The 18,892-nt window shown below is 39.8% G+C and overlaps 1 protein-coding gene across 4 annotated transcripts in view; it reads right to left on the bottom strand.

Moving 5' to 3' along the window:
* The window catches only part of LOC105992693 (chromosome unknown open reading frame, human C10orf11), a 1,076,746-nt gene that overhangs the window by 186,586 nt on the left and 871,268 nt on the right, over nucleotides 1–18,892 (bottom strand). For 3 of the 4 annotated variants that reach the window (XM_013025704.1, XM_013025699.1, XM_013025703.1), the window contains one exon: nucleotides 13,240–13,327. In XM_013025704.1, coding sequence (XP_012881158.1) covers nucleotides 13,240–13,327 — 88 coding nt within the window. Of the gene's footprint in view, nucleotides 1–1,494; nucleotides 1,574–13,239; nucleotides 13,328–18,892 lie in introns of those variants that run through there. The other variant, XM_013025702.1, reaches the window with a different exon arrangement.

The raw sequence follows: 18,892 nt of genomic DNA, 5'->3' as shown, positions 1-18,892 counted from the left end.
ACACAAAACTTCTATAATACATCACATGCTTAGCAGAGAAGTTAATCAGAAATAGAAAATAATCATACCTAACCTTTGTGATAAGATTATCTACATCCTATGGATAGGAATTAATAGAAAAATCAGCTAATCAGAGAATTTCAGTCTATAAAACCTGCAGATGTCAGAATAACTGGATAAACCAAAGCTTTCCTGACAATGGGGACAGGGCTACAAAAGAATAAAAAAGGACAAAACTGAATGGAGAAATAAGGCTAAGAAAGTAAATCTCTGGTGTCAAAACCTTTTAGGAAACAGAAAGAACTGTCAACCAGAAAGCTATCTTCCCACAGACTCCAGTTCTTCCTGTTTAGCCAAAGGCCAAGATCTGTTAAGAAGACAGAACAAGATGTCTGAGATGGACTGAAGGGTTGTCTTCCTATACCTTGTCTTTGCCATGTGCTCTTTCTCTGCTGAGTTTCTTTTCTAATAAACTTTCCTATCACCTTTACAATGTTTGCATCTTGCTAGGGACAGGAAGATAGCACAATACAATGTTTACATCTTCTCTTGCTAGGGATAGGAGATAACAAGTGGCCTCTAGGGTCAAATAGCTGTGTTCCATTGGTGTCCTTAGGACAATTGTGCTGTCCTCTCCTCCAGGGACCAGATCATCCAGCATTACTGAAAGTATATATTCCATACTGGTCCAGTTGAAATGCTACTGGCCTTCCTGGGAAAAAATAAAAACGAAACAAACAAACAAAAACCCCTTCCCCACTTAGCTCCCAAATTCCTGAATAGGGGATTAAAGCGAACTCCCAAACACTGGAGGTTGGATCACCAGCTTTAGTTCTGTCTGCTTCTTAGGCAGCTTTATCTTTCCCTTTCCAATAAAACTTCTCTTCCGCTTAGGTTTTTTTGTTTTGTTTTGTTTTTTGCTGTTCCTGGCTTTATTCTATAGAAGGGCCCACATGCTAGCATTGCTTTCCAAGGTCAACTTAACTGCCCTACAGTTCTATTAACATATTTGAGGCATGGGCTGGGAAGTTAGGAGTTTGGTATGTCTTTTTCTCATACACCAAATTAGATTCTTCAAAAATAACGCTACTCCTACCTATTTTCAGTCTGCAATTAGACAGGAACCTCTACTTGGCTTCTCCAAATTCTCTTTCTTGGTCTGAAATCCCCCAGAGAAAGTTGCTTTAAACTCAGTTTCTTACTTCCATCCATGGATATTTCCACTCATTTCTCCTCTTAAACACCAGAAGAGGTCTGAGTCCCCAACACGTCAAGCTTAAACCAAAATGGAGCCAATTACACTAAAATCCACCAAAATGAAACAAGTGACTGGACCTTCCCGGAAATTAGGAGGGAGAATTTCCCAAACATATTCATTTCAATTGGCATGAAAATGAATCTCTCTGTACTTAAATCCTAATCTGGTATTAACCAACCAGATGCTTTGTTTTTTTAATTTGATCACTACCTTAAAAAGAAATGCTCACTCACTTGTTGGTCTTTGTTTCTGTCCTCTTCAGTCCTTCTCAGTCAATACACCAACCCCTTCTTTTCAGCTTACTAGAACATTTATCTATTTTACAGAATAAAAGATTGTGCTACTGTAGAATCATGAATGAAGCCAAGTGAGGTGTTTTAAAATTAATTCATCCTAATTTTGTCTCGTGTACTTCCTTTCCAGCATTCGCGCATGTATTTAGCCTGGCCTCAGCTTTCTTTCTATAAGGGGTCCCAGTGTCTCTGATTAGACTGCAGGATGCCTGAAGGCAGAGCCTCCAGCCCCTCCATGCTGTCCTGTCTCCCACAGCCTCAACTTGTTAGCAGTTCTTATGACTGATGGAAGAAGCAGAACACGCCCCTGAAGTGACCTGAAGCATATGGAATTCTGAGTAGGGGAAATGAAAAACCTGAAAATCCTAATACCACACCCTTTTATAAAATATACACATTCCAGCAAATCCAAGGTTATTGGAAAAGCAAAAGCCCTCTCTCAATCAGTCCAAACTTTAAAAAATTTCATTAGAATGGATAAAAAAAAACAACCAAAAGCTGTAAATATTAATGGCTGGGAGGGGGACACTAGAGGACGCAGGCTGTACTGAACAGGTGTTCACTTCCCTCAATTTCAACCCACTTACAGCCAGCGACGTCATCCGTTTGGCCTTCCTGAGCTCCCCGACAGGCCATTTTTCATGATTTTCCTATTTCTAGCCAAACACAAACTTTTTAATTAAAAATACCACATGATTCCAGATGTTTGTTTATTTGTTCCAAAAAAAGGTTGTAAAACTGAGGACAAAACCTGGGGCAGAGGGTAAAGGTCTCTATGAGAGAAGGGGAAACAAAATGGATAGGAAGAATTGGGGCTGGATGTTACTGCTGGGCATGAAACTGGAGATTTTAGCACCCAAGACCAAACTCCAGGGATTCCATACTCTCAGTAGGTTTGTCTCCTTACCCCTCTATGCCAAATAAAGAGACATGGTGAAGGGCAAAGAAAGAATTATTATGTGGCTGCCATAGGAAAATAGCATGTTCATATATGTTCAATCTTTAGCTATCTTCAGGGAGAAGAAAGCTAAAGGGAGAGTTGAGGGTACAGGGTGGAGGAGTGACAAAGGTATGCAATGTTAAAACATCCCCAAGTCAAAGTGTGTTCAGAGGTGGCCAGAGGTGGCGTGACAGTTTACAGTGAGAGTCCATGATGCCTGTCAGGTGGTCAGGCTCCTGTCTGTCTCTTCCTGGCTTACAAGATGGCTGCCCAGTGACTACAGTCCAGAATGGTATAGATAACAAAATGAGAGGAGACTAGGTTGACTATCCTTTATCTTGCATCTAGTTAAGTCATGGGTCCAAGTAAGAAGTCAATATTTCTCAGAGAAAAAAAACAGCTTTTAAGCACCTCTTACAGACAGAGCTTTCAGCAGAACCTTCTAGACCAAACAAGTTTGGCTTCTAATAGCTCTGCTTCCAGAAGCCAAAGATTCAGCAATAAATCACACTGGGCACTTACTAGTTTGTGAAAGAATGTAACTCAACTTTAAGCCAAAGACCAGAATGAGAACAAATTTTTGTGGCTGCTCTGCCTGCTTATTGTATGTTTGTTTCTGTTGCCACAAGCTTCAGTACATTAACTCCACTGGTCTTCCATTTAATAGGTCAGATGATAGCTTCCACCTGAGTGGCAGGAGGGCATCCTGAAATAGAGAGGAACCTCACGAGGGAGATAGGTCCAGACCACAGTTTCCCACACACCATGCTGGGTTCCTCACAGCCTTCTGGTTCTCTCTCTCTTCCCCAAACTAGAATTTTCAGTCTTTTTTTTTTTTTTGGCTGGTCATGGGGCCTGAACTCTGGGCCCGGGCACTGTCCCTCAGCTCTTCAGCTCAAGGCAAGCACTCTACCACTTCAGCCACAGGGCCACTTCCAGCTTTTTCTGCTTATGTGGTGCTGAGGAAACGAACCCAGGGCCTCAAGCATGCTAGACAAGTGCTCTACCACTGAGCCACCTTCCCAGCTCTTTCAGTCTTTTGTGTTTGCTACAGATTGTTTCTCAAACTCCTCCCCTTATTCTTTGTGTCCCAGCTGGCCAGCCACTCCAGGCCTTGATCACTGAATTAACCTGAATTACAGACTGATGATGAGCTCTAGTTTTTGGTACCAAAACCCAATAGCAGAAATACTCTGAGTAACAGAGGACAGAAGAACATTGACTATTCATTTTCTCAGATGTCTGAGACCTAGTGAGCAAAATGATCAGCAACCTCCAACAGCAATTCATTCATGGTCATTAGGTTCCCTGTACAATGGCCCACCCCTGCTCCCACTGGCAGTATCCTGTTATTTAAATTACCTCTGCAAGAAACCTGCTCTTCAGAGACATCACAGTCTAAATACAGGTAGCCCTGTGTCAAAAGTTGTAAAGCTGATAAATCTAGACCAAACTCTCTTCAATGCCACTCTCCAGTAGCCTCTTAGAGTCCACACTCTTTCTCTTCCAATACCCCTTGAATCCCATTGGCAAATTAATAATCCTACAGCATCACTCTAAAATCAAATATAGTCCTTTCTGACTGTTCAAGGCCTTCTAAAGTACGGAACCTCCCTACACCAGTAATTTCATTGATGATATGTGAAACACTGTGTCCTTCTCTCCCCTCAATTTTAAATAGTCTTATCTTTCTACTTCCTTATACATGTCCTGTTTTAGGAATGATTCTTTCATCTTCTACTCACCCCTGCCCTACATGCTGCTCAAAACTCAAAGCCAACATCTTCTAAGATAGCCAAACCTGACTATTTTCATTCTCACTGAGGTTTTACCTTCTCTGAACATTTACTGCCTTTATCCAAATAATGTTATTCCTAATTATAGAATATAACTTGTTTGATTGGCATTACTTCATGTGTGGGATTTGCTCACTGAAACCACAAATTCCTTGGAGAGAGAGAGGTGATACTTTCTGGTTTTGACTTCTCCACCAACCCTGACAAACTTACATACAGTAAACATTGATCACAGACATGCTAGATGAATCCTTGAATGGCATTGCTTGTCAGAGTCTTGCCATTTCAGGACCCATCTAGTTCTTCTGCTGCAATAAAAAGAGGCAAGGTTCAACTCAGAACACTAAAAAACATTAGCACATTTACAATTTTCCACACTGTAAATTCTAGACCCATATCTTCCAAGATAGAGGAAACATATTTGTGTCAACACTTTTGGTTTGCACTGTCTGTTGAGGGAAAAAGTTATCTTTCTGACTTCTCATTTAACAGAGCTAAGGTTACTGCTTAAGGAGCAGGGTCATGGGGAACAGCATCCATTTTTTTCCCTCCATTCTTTGTTTTTAGGACAGAAGAACCAGATTCACAGCTCCTCTGTGTCAATGAGGATAGCACAATTCTGCTCAAAGACTAGAAATGAAGCAATCCCGGAGACTGCAAATGAAAAATCATCCTTGGAGAAAAAGGATAGGAAATGGACCCCTATGGGTTTCAAATGCTTAAAGGAGGTTGCTTAAAGTTCCTGGCTAAAGTCCATGCCAGTCTTGGTAATAGCCGAGCAGATTCATCCATCTTCAGATTCCACTTGGCTTGCTCTTCCATCACTGCTGCCCTCCCAGACAGCCAGCACACACACCCACATCCATCTATATCCATGTGGAAGTTTTAATCTACACCTCCCTCCATTCCAATCCACCCAGCCTGGCTCAGTACACAGTCAAGCTATTGACCCTGCAAAGTAGCAGGGAGATGGATTTGATGACCCAGACTCAAGTTTTTAAACCATTTCAGCAAGGTCTAGAATCAAAGGAAAGTACAATTTATTCAGCACTTAGTAAAGTCCTTATACTTGGGAACACAGCACACACACTGAAAATAGACTCCCACTGCCACGCAGATAAAATAAACCTGTCAACCACTACTGTCAAATCACTAGTCACCTCGATTAAATAAAGGAAACTTTAGCAACTCTCTGTATCTGAGAATTCCACCAAGATTATAAGCTCCTAAAAGCATTATGAGGGAAAGAAAACTAAAATAATGGGTTCTGTTAGAAATGTCATCAGAGGAAATCATTTTTACATAATTAGAAAATGCTAATAATAGTTCTGCATAAGAAACTAACATACTCTTCCCCCTACCAACCATGGCAGACTGGTGGCAAGGAATGTGAAAGGCAGCCAAGGTCAGATCTCCTTTGACAAGTCTCCCCCCATGAAACATGTCCTTGTGGCAATGCTTCTCTCTGTGGTCATTGTGCTGTTTATTCTTGTTGTTGCTCCTTGTCTAGATTTCAGAACATGTTGCATGGGAGAAAATCTGATCTATCATGCTTCTACGAACCTTCAGGAATCAGTGCCTTTGCTGGTTTTGTTTGTTATTGGTGCTGAGTACTGAACCCTTGGCCTCACACGTAGCAGGCTTGAAAGCCAATTTTTGAGAAATCATCTAATGCTTCACTGCATTGAAAGACTAATCACAGTATTCCTGAAGATAAGCAATAAATAAGCAGCTTACTTCAGTCAGAGTATGGTCTTAAGTGAGATCTACTTGGCAAAGTTATCAGAATCATCTGTTTGTTCACATGCTACTGCTGCTGCTACTACTGTTTGTAGTGAGATCTACTTGGCAAAGTTATCAGAATCATCTGTTTGTTCACATGCTACTGCTGCTGCTACTACTGTTTGTTCACACTACTACTACTACTACTACTGCTACTAGTGTTTGTTCACACTACTACTACTACTACTGCTACTACTACCATTTATTTTATTTTTATTCCAGCCCTGGGCCTTGGACTCTGGGCCTGGGCACTGTCCCTAAGTTCCTTTTGCTCAAGGCTAGCACTTTGCCACTTCAGCAACAGCACCACTTCTAGCTTTTTCTGCGATTAATTGGAGATAAGTCACATGGAGTTTCCTGCCCAGGCTGGCTTCAAACCACCATCTTCAGATACCAGCCTCCTAAGTGGCTATGTTTACAGGTATGAACCATCAGCGCTCAACCATACTACCTTTATAAATGGCCAGTGAGAATCAATAGATAACAGGTATAAAGACTCTTTAGTGTGACTCTGACTAATAAATGTATCTATTTTCCTTGAATTTTGCTATGTGTAAACTCTGTTTGTCGTGATCCAACCTATTTATTTTTCATGTTCTTTTTGGGTTGACATGGTATGGTAGTAGAAAAAAAAGAACACAAAAAAGAACACAAAATTAAACTTATTGACAAGAGACAGATTGCCTCCAAATCCTATAATCTTTATATGTGACAAGTGATTGAGTCATCAAGAATCTCCCCTAGTCTCTCTTTACCTTTTATATTAGCATCAGTTAGCTATACAATGAGCACAGGTGCATAAGTAAGTCTATTTTTATCCAGATTTACATTCCTTTAGGTATATTCCCAGGATCAATATTACTGGATTATATAGTAGTTCTATTTTTAGTTTTGTGAGAAACCTCCATAGTGATTTCCATAGTGGTTGGACTAGTTCACATTCTTGCCAATTAGTGTATGAAGGCTCCTTTTCCGGGCATCCTTATTAGCACTTGTCTGTGTTATTGATGATTGCCATTCTGATTGAAGTGAAATGAACTCTTGTGCCATTTTGAGTTCCATTTCCATTGGCCAGAAACGTTGAATATTTCTTCATGGACTTTTGCTATTTGTATTTCTACTTATAAGAATTATCTGTTCAGTTAATTTGTGATTTATTAATTTGGTTCTTGATTCTTTGGGAGTTTAGTTTTTTGAGCTCCTTCTATATTGTCGTACTAACCACTTGTTAGAAATAAAACTGACAGACTTTCTTCAATTCTGTAAGCTATCTTTTTTGGTATAGAGACTATTTACTTTGCTATACAGATTTTTAGTTCAATGCAAGGCCATTTGGCAGTCCTGTCTCTTTTTTGCTGAGCTATTAGAATTCTATTCAGGAAGTTACTATTATGCCAATATGCTCTAGTGTTTTCATCATCCTTTCCTGTAGTAGAAAAATCCCCCTTTTGAATGTTCCTGGAAGGATTCTGCTTGTTGACATAAAGTTTTTCTGACTAATGTCACTCCAATCCAAACACTTTTGCTAAATGAATACCACCTTTTCACAAATGTTTGGTTCATTTTTCTCTTACTAATTTCACTTGGACTGATTTGATCAATAGAAGCAAAAATGCTCTATATTTATGGCTTCTCTGAAAATGTATTTTATGATACCTTAGGCCAAAAAAATTTTTTTAAAGAAAATCTAACACAGTTTTTCTTTCTGTCTTTTCTCTTCCATTTTTCTTGATTGCTGCTTTATGGAGATACATAGAAAAATCCATTGCTAAGGATAAAATGCAACTTACGTTAAGGAACTGCAAATGATAACTAATTATGATAAGTTGTAATGTAAATTGCTCTGTGACAGTCCAAGCAATCAATTATAAACAAAAATAGACTAAGCCCTTTGGTAGGGAAAAGGATGAGCCCCCAACAATTGTATCAGTAAAAATAATAGTAAGTTTGCCATCGATGGTCAAGGTAGGATGGCACTATCACCAAGCCATTTTCACAGCTGATTTCTTCTTTACATTTCTGCTTTTATAAAATTTATAGAGTTACAATCTAGTGCTTAATATGGCAAGCAGACAATAGAATGTCTCCAAGACTATTAAAGCATGAAGAGTAAAAGGTAATCCAGGTATATGTACTGGACTTTGAATTAATCTGGAAACTATACATGTGGGAAAACGGGAATGGTATTGTCAATGCAGTAACTATTGATGAGGCAGGATTACAAAAGACGGGCCGAACTATCTCTGATGCCACCAACCCAGCTTTACCACTGGCAAGTCACTTGTTTACACTGGGGTGTCGGATAAAAGAGCCAGTGGGAGATTCCAAGTTGTTCCTGGAATCCTGTGAAGTTTTCCAGTGAGCACTTGCTCATGAACCTTCCTGCTTATGAGAATACTGAGCTTGCTGCCCGCCTTATCATAGGCTGTACACATTCCCCCCTGGTAATGGGCATTTCCAAGTGGTGTCCTTCTCTTCTCCCCCACAACACAGTGTCACAGCCCTGTCTGTACTTGCTTTATACAACCCTGTGTAAAGGATGAATGTCAGGGATGACCTAGAGGTGACCTAAAAATCAAGAGCACAGAATTTTTCTCCCTTATTTATGCCACTGAGTACTCCAATCACTCCCCTCTCCCCAGCAATTCTTGGTGTGGTCTCTTCAGTGAGAATGATAATATATAATACTCAAGCCTAGGGCAGTGCTTACAGAGTTAGACTGGACTATTCTAAATCCATGTGTTTACATAACTTGCATCTTTCTGAGAGTCCTCTTCTTTGAGGCCATCAAGTCTAGTAAATCTCCATCAGTGGATTTATTAATCATACTCCCTTCCCTACCATCTAAATCCAAAGTTGGAAAATTCCAACATAAAAATGATATTCTTGGGCTGGGAAGGTGGCTCAGTGGTAGAATGCTTGCCTTGCATGCATAAGGCCCTGGGTTCCATTCCTCAGCACCACATAAGCAGAAAAAGCTGGAAGTGGCACTGTGGCTCAAGTGGTAGAGTGCTAGCCTTGAGCTGAAGAGCTGAGGGACAGCGCCCAGGCCCAGAGTTCAGGCCCCATAGCCAACAACAAAAAAAAATCTTCTTGGAAGTTACACTGTGCTCACACGTAAGGGAAAATGTGGCTCCATCACACACAATCAAATTACCTCACACAGGAATGGAAGACATTGGCTCTTCTTGTGTTCCTATGACTCGTTTATTAACTGAATAAATATCAACTGTTTGCCATTTTGTAACAAATACCTTAGATTATTACCTGTGGTATTATCAGTCTATGGTAGGTTGACTCATTGCTCCCATTAGGTCCTACTTCTTTTTTTTTTGTTGTTGTTGGTCATGGGGCTTGAACTCTGGGCCTGGGCACTGTCCTTGTGTGCTTCAGCTCAAGGCGAGTACTCTACCGCTTGAGCCACAGCACCACTTCCGGTTTTCTAGCGGTTTATTGGTGATAAGAGTCTCAGGAACTTTCCTGCCCAGGCTGGCTTTGAACCTCGATCCTCAGATCTCAGCCTCCTGAGTAGCTAGGCTTACAGGCGTGAGCCACCGGCGCCCAGCTTAGGTCCTACTTCTTAAAGATTCTATTATCTCCCAGCAAAGCTATCCTCAGGGCATTAAGCCTGCAACACATGGGGCTTTGGGGGAACACATCAAACTACAGCGCTAGTACCTATGCAACTGTGAGTAAGAAGAACACCTGTGCAAGACACTGAAGCTACAATTGTGAGCAAAGAGATGTCATGTTCTCCATTCCCATAGCCTGTAGCCTATTCAGGAATATCGTCCCAGTATAGACAAAACTGAACTGATACAAGTGAGTCTACCTCCTAAAGCTGTGTCATTTAACCTGATAACCTGAAGAACAGAGGTGTTACTGAAGGGCAAGGGTTAAACTATGTACTGCCTCTCATAAAGTTGTAGTTTAAAACATGCAGACCTGACTTCTATTGTGCAAAACGGAATACAAACAATTGCATTTAGGAGGTAGAAATAAAAATTCTGTGTGTTCTCAAGGAGAAAAAAAAAAAGCAGTTGTGGGGGTGGGAGATGGGAAGGGATGGGAAGGGGAAACAAAGGAGGAGGCAACAATGCTTGATGAGAAATGTACTCATTACCTAGCCCATGTAATTGTAACCCCTCTGTATGGTATTTTCACAATAAAAAAAAATAAAAGCAGTGCAGCTCTGATAAGGAAAGTTTCGCAAAGGAAGCAGAAAACCCTGAACATTGTTATGCTTATGATGTGTGGCATAAGTTCCAAATGGGAAAACTGAGTCTCCTGTCTCCTGATCCTTATTCCAGGCAATTCTTGCTCTTTATTTGAATCTCCAGCCTTTAGGACATGAATCTTGGGCCTATCCTAAGAAACATTGGAAGTTACATAAAAGGACAGGGGAAAATGGTGTGTATGGAAAAAACAAAAATAGCAAGTTGCACATGAACTTTTGCCCATTCGTTTTTGTAGTAGTGGGTGCAAAGGAAACGAGATTAGGAAATGGTGTGTCAGACATCATGGAAGATTCCAATTGGGAGAAACAGTGCAATTTACCTTCACACGGTAAAAGGCCCTCTCTGCATAAACATTGGTAAGCTGTTCCTGTGACAATATTAATAAACATGACTCACATAACTTGGTGACTTATATTTCAGAGTTTGGGAAAAGTTTCCTTAAATATGAAAGAGCAACTTGACATAATGGTGTCTGGGGTTATGACTATTCTCATGTGTTGGTGAGATGAAATGTATATCTTACCTTTTCCCTACATAGATGAGGCCAATCAGAATCCACCTTTAACAAACCTTACTGGCTTTCTCTTTATTGACCTTTTCATGATTATGTCCCCAAAGTACATTTTCTCATAATATAGATTTACTTATTCAATATCTAAGTCTTTAGTTCTGACCAGGTAGCAATGTTTTATATTTTTTCAGCAAAATTAAAATGTTTGAGCTGGACACCAGTAACTCTGTAATTACCCTATAATACTAGGTACTTGGGAAGCTGAGAACAGGAGGATCAAGTTTCAGCCTGGACAGCCTGGACAGAAAAGTTCATGAGCTTCCTTCTCAACACATAGCTGAGTACAGTGGAACATGCCTGCCATCCTAAGTTGTGTGGGAGGCTGAAATTGGGAGGATGGTTGTTGCAGGCCAGTCCAAGCAGAGAAGTCCACGAGATGCCATTGGGATTTGAATTCAGAACTTGGGTACTGTCCTTAAAGCTTTTTCATTCAAGGCTGGCACTCTACTGCTTGAGCCATAACTCTTCTTCTGGCTTTTTGCTAGTTAATTTGAAGTGAGAGTCTCACTGACATTCCTGCCCCAGCTAGATTCAACTTCTACCCTCAGATCTCTGTCCCTTGAGTAGCTGGGATTATAGATGTGAGCCACCAGCCCTCAGTTAAAACTTTTGTTCTTATGTTCCATTCCTTCAAGGTTCATACATATTCTATTATTATCAAGATCATAGGTGATACTGGTCCTTTTTCTAGTGATTACCAATGATCAGACATTGTAAAATCTTCCTTGTATGGCTGAATGAGTTGCACACACAAGTTTGAGGTCTCTGAGACCTCAGTTCCCATGTTTACTCAATAGGCTAAGCAGTAAAATAACCCTCATCCAAATACTAGAAACTAATAAAATAAAACCCATGAAGATAGTCTGATAATTTGAGTTAATGTGCTACCTATACTATATTTTCCTATCTATATTTTAGTGGTAATATTTGCCTAGGGGAGCTTCCAGAGAACTCTTCCACAGGGAGGTGTTCAAGACCTTCATGTGGACATATAGTAAGGAGACTTGCTCATGCCTATTAGAACAGTGCCAACTCATAGCTACCTATTTACCTGCCCTGGAGCAAGATAGATTTTTTAAATTAAACTGATACTTAATGAAGGGAATCACAAGAGAACTCTAGGTAAGCCGAAGTATATTTAAATGTTGAGTTCTCTTGAGAATGAGATGCGTCCATGTCAACAATTTCAGGAATCCTACATTGTTCTCTTTTATCATTTCCAGTAGAATATTAATGTCTTTTTCCCACTAGTACCATAATTCCTCACTGAGAGCCAGATCCATCACTTTCAGAGTATATCCACCGTCTCTTCCTCACTATCCACGCAACATAGCTGGAATGACAAAGCTAAGCCAGTCCTTCGGCATCCTCTACATATACAAAGGAAGTAGCCTTCTTGAGGAAATGATTCTTAAAAATTCCATCTAAGGGGCTGGGAAGGTAGCTCTTGCATGCATGAGGCCCTGGGTTCGATTCCTCAGCACATCAGCAGAAAAAGCCAGAAGTGGCGCTGTGCCTCAAGTGGTAGAGTGTTAGCCTTGAGCTGAAATGCTGAGGGACAGAGCCCAGACCCAGAGTTCAGGCCCCATCTAAGTATGTCCTCATAAAACTTAAAAGTCAGACTTACAATTGGGGGAAAACAGCTCGTCATTACCAGGATCAAACAAGTGAACTACTCGGTCTCTTCCTGCCCTCAGACATCCCAGCTCAAGAAAGGGCATAACACTTAGCCAAGCAGCCAGTGTAGGAATAAAGCACTTGCAAACAATATTCCATGTTGGAATTCTGCCTGCTTTTGAAACTCAAGATTCTAGAGATGGCAATAGAAATGGAAGGCTTTGGGGAAACTGGGTAAACCAAATTAATGTTTTCAGGATCAGTCAGAGAAGTGAGCAGAAACTACACATAGAGGCTCTCTCCAGTGTTGCCAGGCAAACTGAAATTCCTTTATGCTGTAATGTCTAGCTCATTCATTTTGAAATTACAGATTTCAACTATTATACTCCCAAACAATGGTACTTTACAAATATTAGTGAGTTTCCCAATTTCTCTCCATTACTGTTGCTAGAGGTAATGATCGCCTTTGTAATTTTTAAGTACTATAATCTCCTTATTTAAAGAGAAAAAAATCACAAAGGTACATTATACCATGAATTTATATGCCTCCTCAGTAGACTGGCACTAAATTCTGGTTAATGTGGGTTGAAATCAGTAGGTTTGACAAGCATGGTTTTCTCATCAAGAACTTAAAAACACTGTGTTCCTTTTAAGGTGCCAAGACAGAAATAAGAAGCCCAAGGTTTTGCATGGCCAAGTGTCCCACCCCACAACCACTGAAAGGAATAAAAAGGCAGTTCCTACCTCGGTGACTGGTGAGCTCTCTGGAAGCAGAAGGCAGAGGTGTGTAGTGGCGGTGCTCTGAAGAGGCAGCAATATCCCCACTAGAAGCCTGCATGATAAAAGTAAATGTTACCATGAAGCCACACCAAACAGTGAAATACCTCTGATTCCCAAATATGTCTGGTTGAGAAATGAGCTCCTTGAGATCCAAGTTTGGAAGCAAGGGTTTTCTTTGTTAGGATGAAATTTCAGTAAGTGCGGAGGAGGGTATGAAGCTTTGAAGGGCCCCAGCCTACGTGGAAAGGCTCTGAGACACGGGAGGGTGTGTTGGGCTCAGTGATGGGAGAGGAAGAAAGGAAAAGAGAGAGGCTGAAGGCAGGAAATGTTGTCTTAGATTTTTGTGGAAGGCCTTCTCCCAGTAATTACCTCAAAGTGCTGGCAACTGAGCAGATTTCTATAGAAACCAGCAAAGAGGCTAAGCTTTGCTCCCAGGGTGGGTGAGGAGAAAAAGGTCTAGATTCTGTGGGCCTACACAGATGGCAGTAGAGGCAAGTAAAAGACTTAAAACTCCACAGCATTAAGTCACCATAGGGATGGATGTAAACTGTCAGTGTGCAACAGGGCTTAACAATAGCACTTAGATACCCATTTAGATTTGGGATAGAGGCTGAGCATCTCTTACCTGAGATGCCTGGGTCCAGAGTATTTTGGATTTCTGCTCCTTTTCAGATTTTTTGGCATATTTTGAGGTATATCATCATCAGATACATAGAAATGGGACTCAAGTTTGAGTATACAATTTATGTTTCCCATAAATATCATCTACAGAGCCCAAAGCTGATTTTTAAACCATATTTTGGTGTTATCTTCATTTTGTCTGTTAACTTATCATACAATGTCAAGTATACTGTTTTCCCTTGGGGGTGTCAAGTTGAAACATTGCCGATTGACAGAGCATGCTAGATTACAGATTTAAAAAAAAATAAGGATAATCTGTTTTTATAATGGTTATCAACAAAACGTTTTCATTCCATGGCCTAAAATAAGTGATATGAAGTGTATGTGGGCTGCTGTGTATATAGGAGTCCTTGTTGTACAAACGAGTCTTTAACCATAGAAGTGCATGTAGACACTGTGTCAAAACCAGCTGGAATGGCCCGACTGTTAATGTTCTCCTCAACCCAAAGTCCTAGTGGGCAAATCAGAACCGAAGCATCACAGCTTTGGGTCTCCAGGTCCACAGTAAGGGGACCAGTGTGTCACACTCAGAAGCATCACCATCATAACTCTTAACTGAGATTCCTAAACTAAAGGCAACTATTTTTTTAATGTTCCCATAAAAGCGCATCTGCTAGGATCAAAATCCTAAGCTTACAACCTTTCCAAACTCCATGCAAAAGTAAAGTTCATTAATGCTATACTTTTTTTCTTTCCGGAATAGGAAATGCCCTCTGTGGGATATATTTACCCTGCTAAAAGCAAGCCTTTTCCCCTAAGAGATTACCTACATTATGGGAATCAAAACTAAGTAGGAGATTAGACATATTTGGTAGGAACACCCTTTAAACTTCATTTCTGACATTTGAGATGTTTGATTAAGCAGCTTTCAGTGGAGAATTATAGAAGGAAGTCTGAATGGGGAGAAATCAGAAGTTCTGTCCCTAGGTAGAAGCAGATTTTAGGGGGCATTTTTTCACTCCAGCTCAAAGGTAAATATAAAGCAAATATATGGTGTTTAAAGCCTGATCCAAATGTATTGGGTGAAAGTTCAGCAAGATGAAAGTTCAGTCCCAAGAAAAATGTTTTTACAGGTAGGTAAGATTTTCTATATACTACATCATTAGGCATTTAGGATGCTGCATGCTGGTGACAGGGATAAACTGAATTAAAATTCAAATGCCAGGCTTTCGAGGTCTACTGTAATCTTGACATGAAGAATGAAATAATGCTAGGTTTTTGTTTTGTTTTGTTTTTTTTCTGTGTTTTTTAATAAATATTTTTAATTGTAAAGATACTGTACAGAGGGATTACAGTTAAATGAGTAAGGTAATGAGTACATTTCCCATCAAGCATTTTTACTTCCGATCCCCTCACTAAGAAGCTGTAAAGTTCATTTTCAACATAGTATCTTGTACATCACATTGTTATAATGGTCAACCTGTATCCTTATTTCAGCATTTTGTTATTTCCCTGTCCCTCCCCAAATTAGAAAAATATATATATATACAAGATGTAGGTCACCAGAATCAAATACAGTAAAAACAGGGGTTATAACATGGGGGAAGAACACACAAAAGAAACAAAAAATCACATAGTACATTATAGGTACATTAAAAACAACAGCAACAAAGATAAAACCTCTTGTGTCCCTATCTTGAGGCTCATTTTGCTTAGCATCATCTTATATGGTCATATGTACATAGCTTTTGACCTTTTCTGCTTGTACTAGACATATACTAGTTATTGCAGATAAGGGAAACCATGGGACCTATGTTTCTTTTGGCCTGGCTTACTTACTTAATATAATTTTTTCCAAGTCTTTCCATTTTCTTTTTGTTTTAATATAGATTATTGGAGTTTTTATTATACAATTAACAGGCTGCAGACAGCCAGTTGTTACAAAGGCCTGCAGCACACAAATACACATAACACAGCTAGGAAACATGCTAAAGAAGAAAGAAATAACAAGAACAATATCAACAAGCCAATTCAGCTCCAATGGAGAGCTGAATTGGGACTCCATGATGACTGGAGACAAACCAGGGGACAGGACACAGGAGAGGATTACAGAGACACACATGGCATGGAGTCCAGTGGCTAGGCTGGTCCAGGCCTAAATAGGTCGGCGCAGGGGGCAGATCCTCAGGAAATTCCCAGTCCCAGGCACTAGACTGGGATTCAGTAACCTATCAGCCAAGTGCCTGCCCCTGCCTCCATGGATCTGGACACACTCATTACCTGGGAGGCAGGTGATGGGGGAGGGTGGGCGGGTTTCCTTCCCCCAGCATGAAGACAAGATGCCAGACCTCATTATGTGGCCAATATGGCACTGGCCAGACCTGACCTCCCTAATTCATTCCATCCTTTTTTTCTTATGCACATGAAATCAAATCATTGATTTTCTGTAAAAGGACCAAATTAAGTCTTTCCATTTTCTAACAAATAGGGCAGTGTCATTCTTTCTGATGGAGGCATAGAATTCTATTTTATATATATGTATATATATATGTACACATATATGTATATATTTTATATATACATACATTATATTTATATATATAATACATACATATATGTGTACATATATATTTATATATATATACATATATATACCACATTTTCTTGACACATTCATCTACTAAGGGGCATCTGGATTGGTTCCATATCTTAGCTATGGTGAATAATGCTACAATAAACATAGTTGTTCTGGTAGCTTTAGTATGGCCTTGTTTGTGATCATTTAGGTAAATGCCCAAAAATGGGATTGCTGGGTCATAGGGGAGCTCTATGTGGAGTCTTTTGAGGAACCTTCATACTGCTTTCCAAAGTGGTTGAACAAGTTTACACTCCCACCAACAATGCAGTAGGGTTCCCTTATGGCCACATCCTCTCCAGCATCTGTTGTTATTAGATTTCCTGATTATAGCCATGTTAACTGGAGTTAGGTGGAATCTCAAAGTTGTTTTGATTTGCATTTCTTTTATGGTTAGAGAAGTTGAACATTTCTTTATGTGTCTATTGGCTATTCTTATTTCCTCCTCAGAGAAGGCTCTCTTTAAGTCTTTAGCCCACTTATTTATTGGGCAGTTGTTTCTTTAAGAACTTGTTGTTGGAAGATTTAATTTTTTGAGTTCCAAGTATATTTTAGATATGAGACCCTTGTCTGTTGTATGGCTAGTGAAGATATTCTCCTAATCCATGGGCTTTCCATTGATCTTGCTAGCTATGTCCTTTGTCGTGCAGAAACTCTGAAGTCTCGTGCAATCCCATTTGTCCGATCTTTCTTTGATTTGTTGTGTTTCTGGGTCTTTATTAAGAAAATTTCAGCTGTGCCAAGAAGCCCTAAAGTTTCTCCTATTCCTGTATTGTTTTCGGGGTGTCTGCTTTGACTTCAAGGTCTTTGATCCATTTGGAGTTGATTCTGGTGCAGGGTGATATATAAGGTGATATATAATTTTCTACAGGTGTTTAGCCAATTTTTCTAACACCATTTACTGAAGAGGCTGTCTTTCTTCCATTCTATTCTTTTAGCTCCCTTATTGAAGATTAGGTGGCTTATAGGTCTGTGGGTTCATTTCTGCATCTTCAGTTCTTTTCCATTGGTCCTCAGGTCTGTTCTTGTGCTATTTTGATTACTATGGCTTTGTAGTAGCATTTGAAGTATGATATTCCTCCAGCACTGTTCTTTCTGCTAAAGATTATTTTTCTGATTCAGGGTCTTTTATTATTTCATATGAATTTTTGGATTGCCTCTTCTATTTCCTTGAAGAATGGGGTTGGAATATTGATAGGTATCACATTGAATTTGTAGATAGCTTTGGGAAGTATTGCCATTTTCATGATGTTAATCCTCCAAATCCAGGAACATGGGAGGTTCTTCTACTTCCTTAGCTCTGTTTTAATTTCCTTTTTCATGTTTTTAAAGTTTTCATCATAGAGGTCTTTCACTTCTTTGGTTAAATTAATTCCTAGATACTTTATTTTTTGTGAGGCTATTACAAATGGAGTTGCTTTCCTGATTTCAGCTGCACTCTTCTCATTGTTGGCATATAGAAAAGCCATTGATTTTTGTTTTTTTGGTCAGTCATGGGGCCTGAACTCTGGGCCTGGGCACTGTCCCTCAGCTCTTCAGCTCAAGGCTAGAGCTCTACCACTTGAGCTACAGTGCCACTTCCAGCTTTTTCTGTTTATATGGTGCTGATGAATCACATCTAGGACCTCACGCATGCAAGAAGAGCAACCTACCACTGAGCCACCTTCCCAGCCCAAAGGCATTGATTTTTGAGGATTTTATACCCTGCTACTTCACCAAAGTTTCAGATCAGCTCAAGTAATTTGGGAGTGGAGTCCACCAATCAAGATTCCAACTATCAAGTCTTTAACTCAGTTTCAATCAAAATGAAACCAAATGGATCTTTGCAGTGAAGTTCACAGTTGTTCCCAAATCTTTTGCTTAGAAACAAGATCTAGAAAAGCACAATTATTCTATAAAAAAAAGTATGTTAAAGTTACACGCTATTGGACAAAGAATAAAGAATTCATCTTGAGTCTGAAACAGTATAAGCAGAGGATACTCAGTATGAGATAGAAGTGGAAGTAAAAAAATAATAATAGAAAAAACTTGCCTAGGTCAGATACCAGTGGCTCAGGCATGCCTGTTATACTGTCAACCAGGAACCTGAGATCTTAGAATCATGGTGCAAAGCCATCCTGGGCAGCAAAGTTCATGAGACTCATATCTCCAATTAGTAACCAACAAAAATACAAACAAAATAAGCCAGAAATAAAGCTGTGGTTCAAGTGGTAGAGTATTAGCCTTGATCAAGGAAAGCTTAGAGACAGTATCCAAGACCTGAGTTCAAGACCCACGATGGAGGAAAAGTTGCTTAATGTTTTATTTTACCTAGATTAACAAGTGATACCTAAAATGAGAATAAAGGCATTTGAGGAAATC

This window comes from Dipodomys ordii, unplaced genomic scaffold, assembly GCF_000151885.1.
Source record: "Dipodomys ordii isolate 6190 unplaced genomic scaffold, Dord_2.0 Scaffold86, whole genome shotgun sequence".
Taxonomy (NCBI): domain Eukaryota; kingdom Metazoa; phylum Chordata; class Mammalia; order Rodentia; family Heteromyidae; genus Dipodomys; species Dipodomys ordii.
The sequence above is the reverse complement of the archived record's forward strand: the minus strand, read 5'-3'. Positions and strand labels throughout refer to the sequence as shown.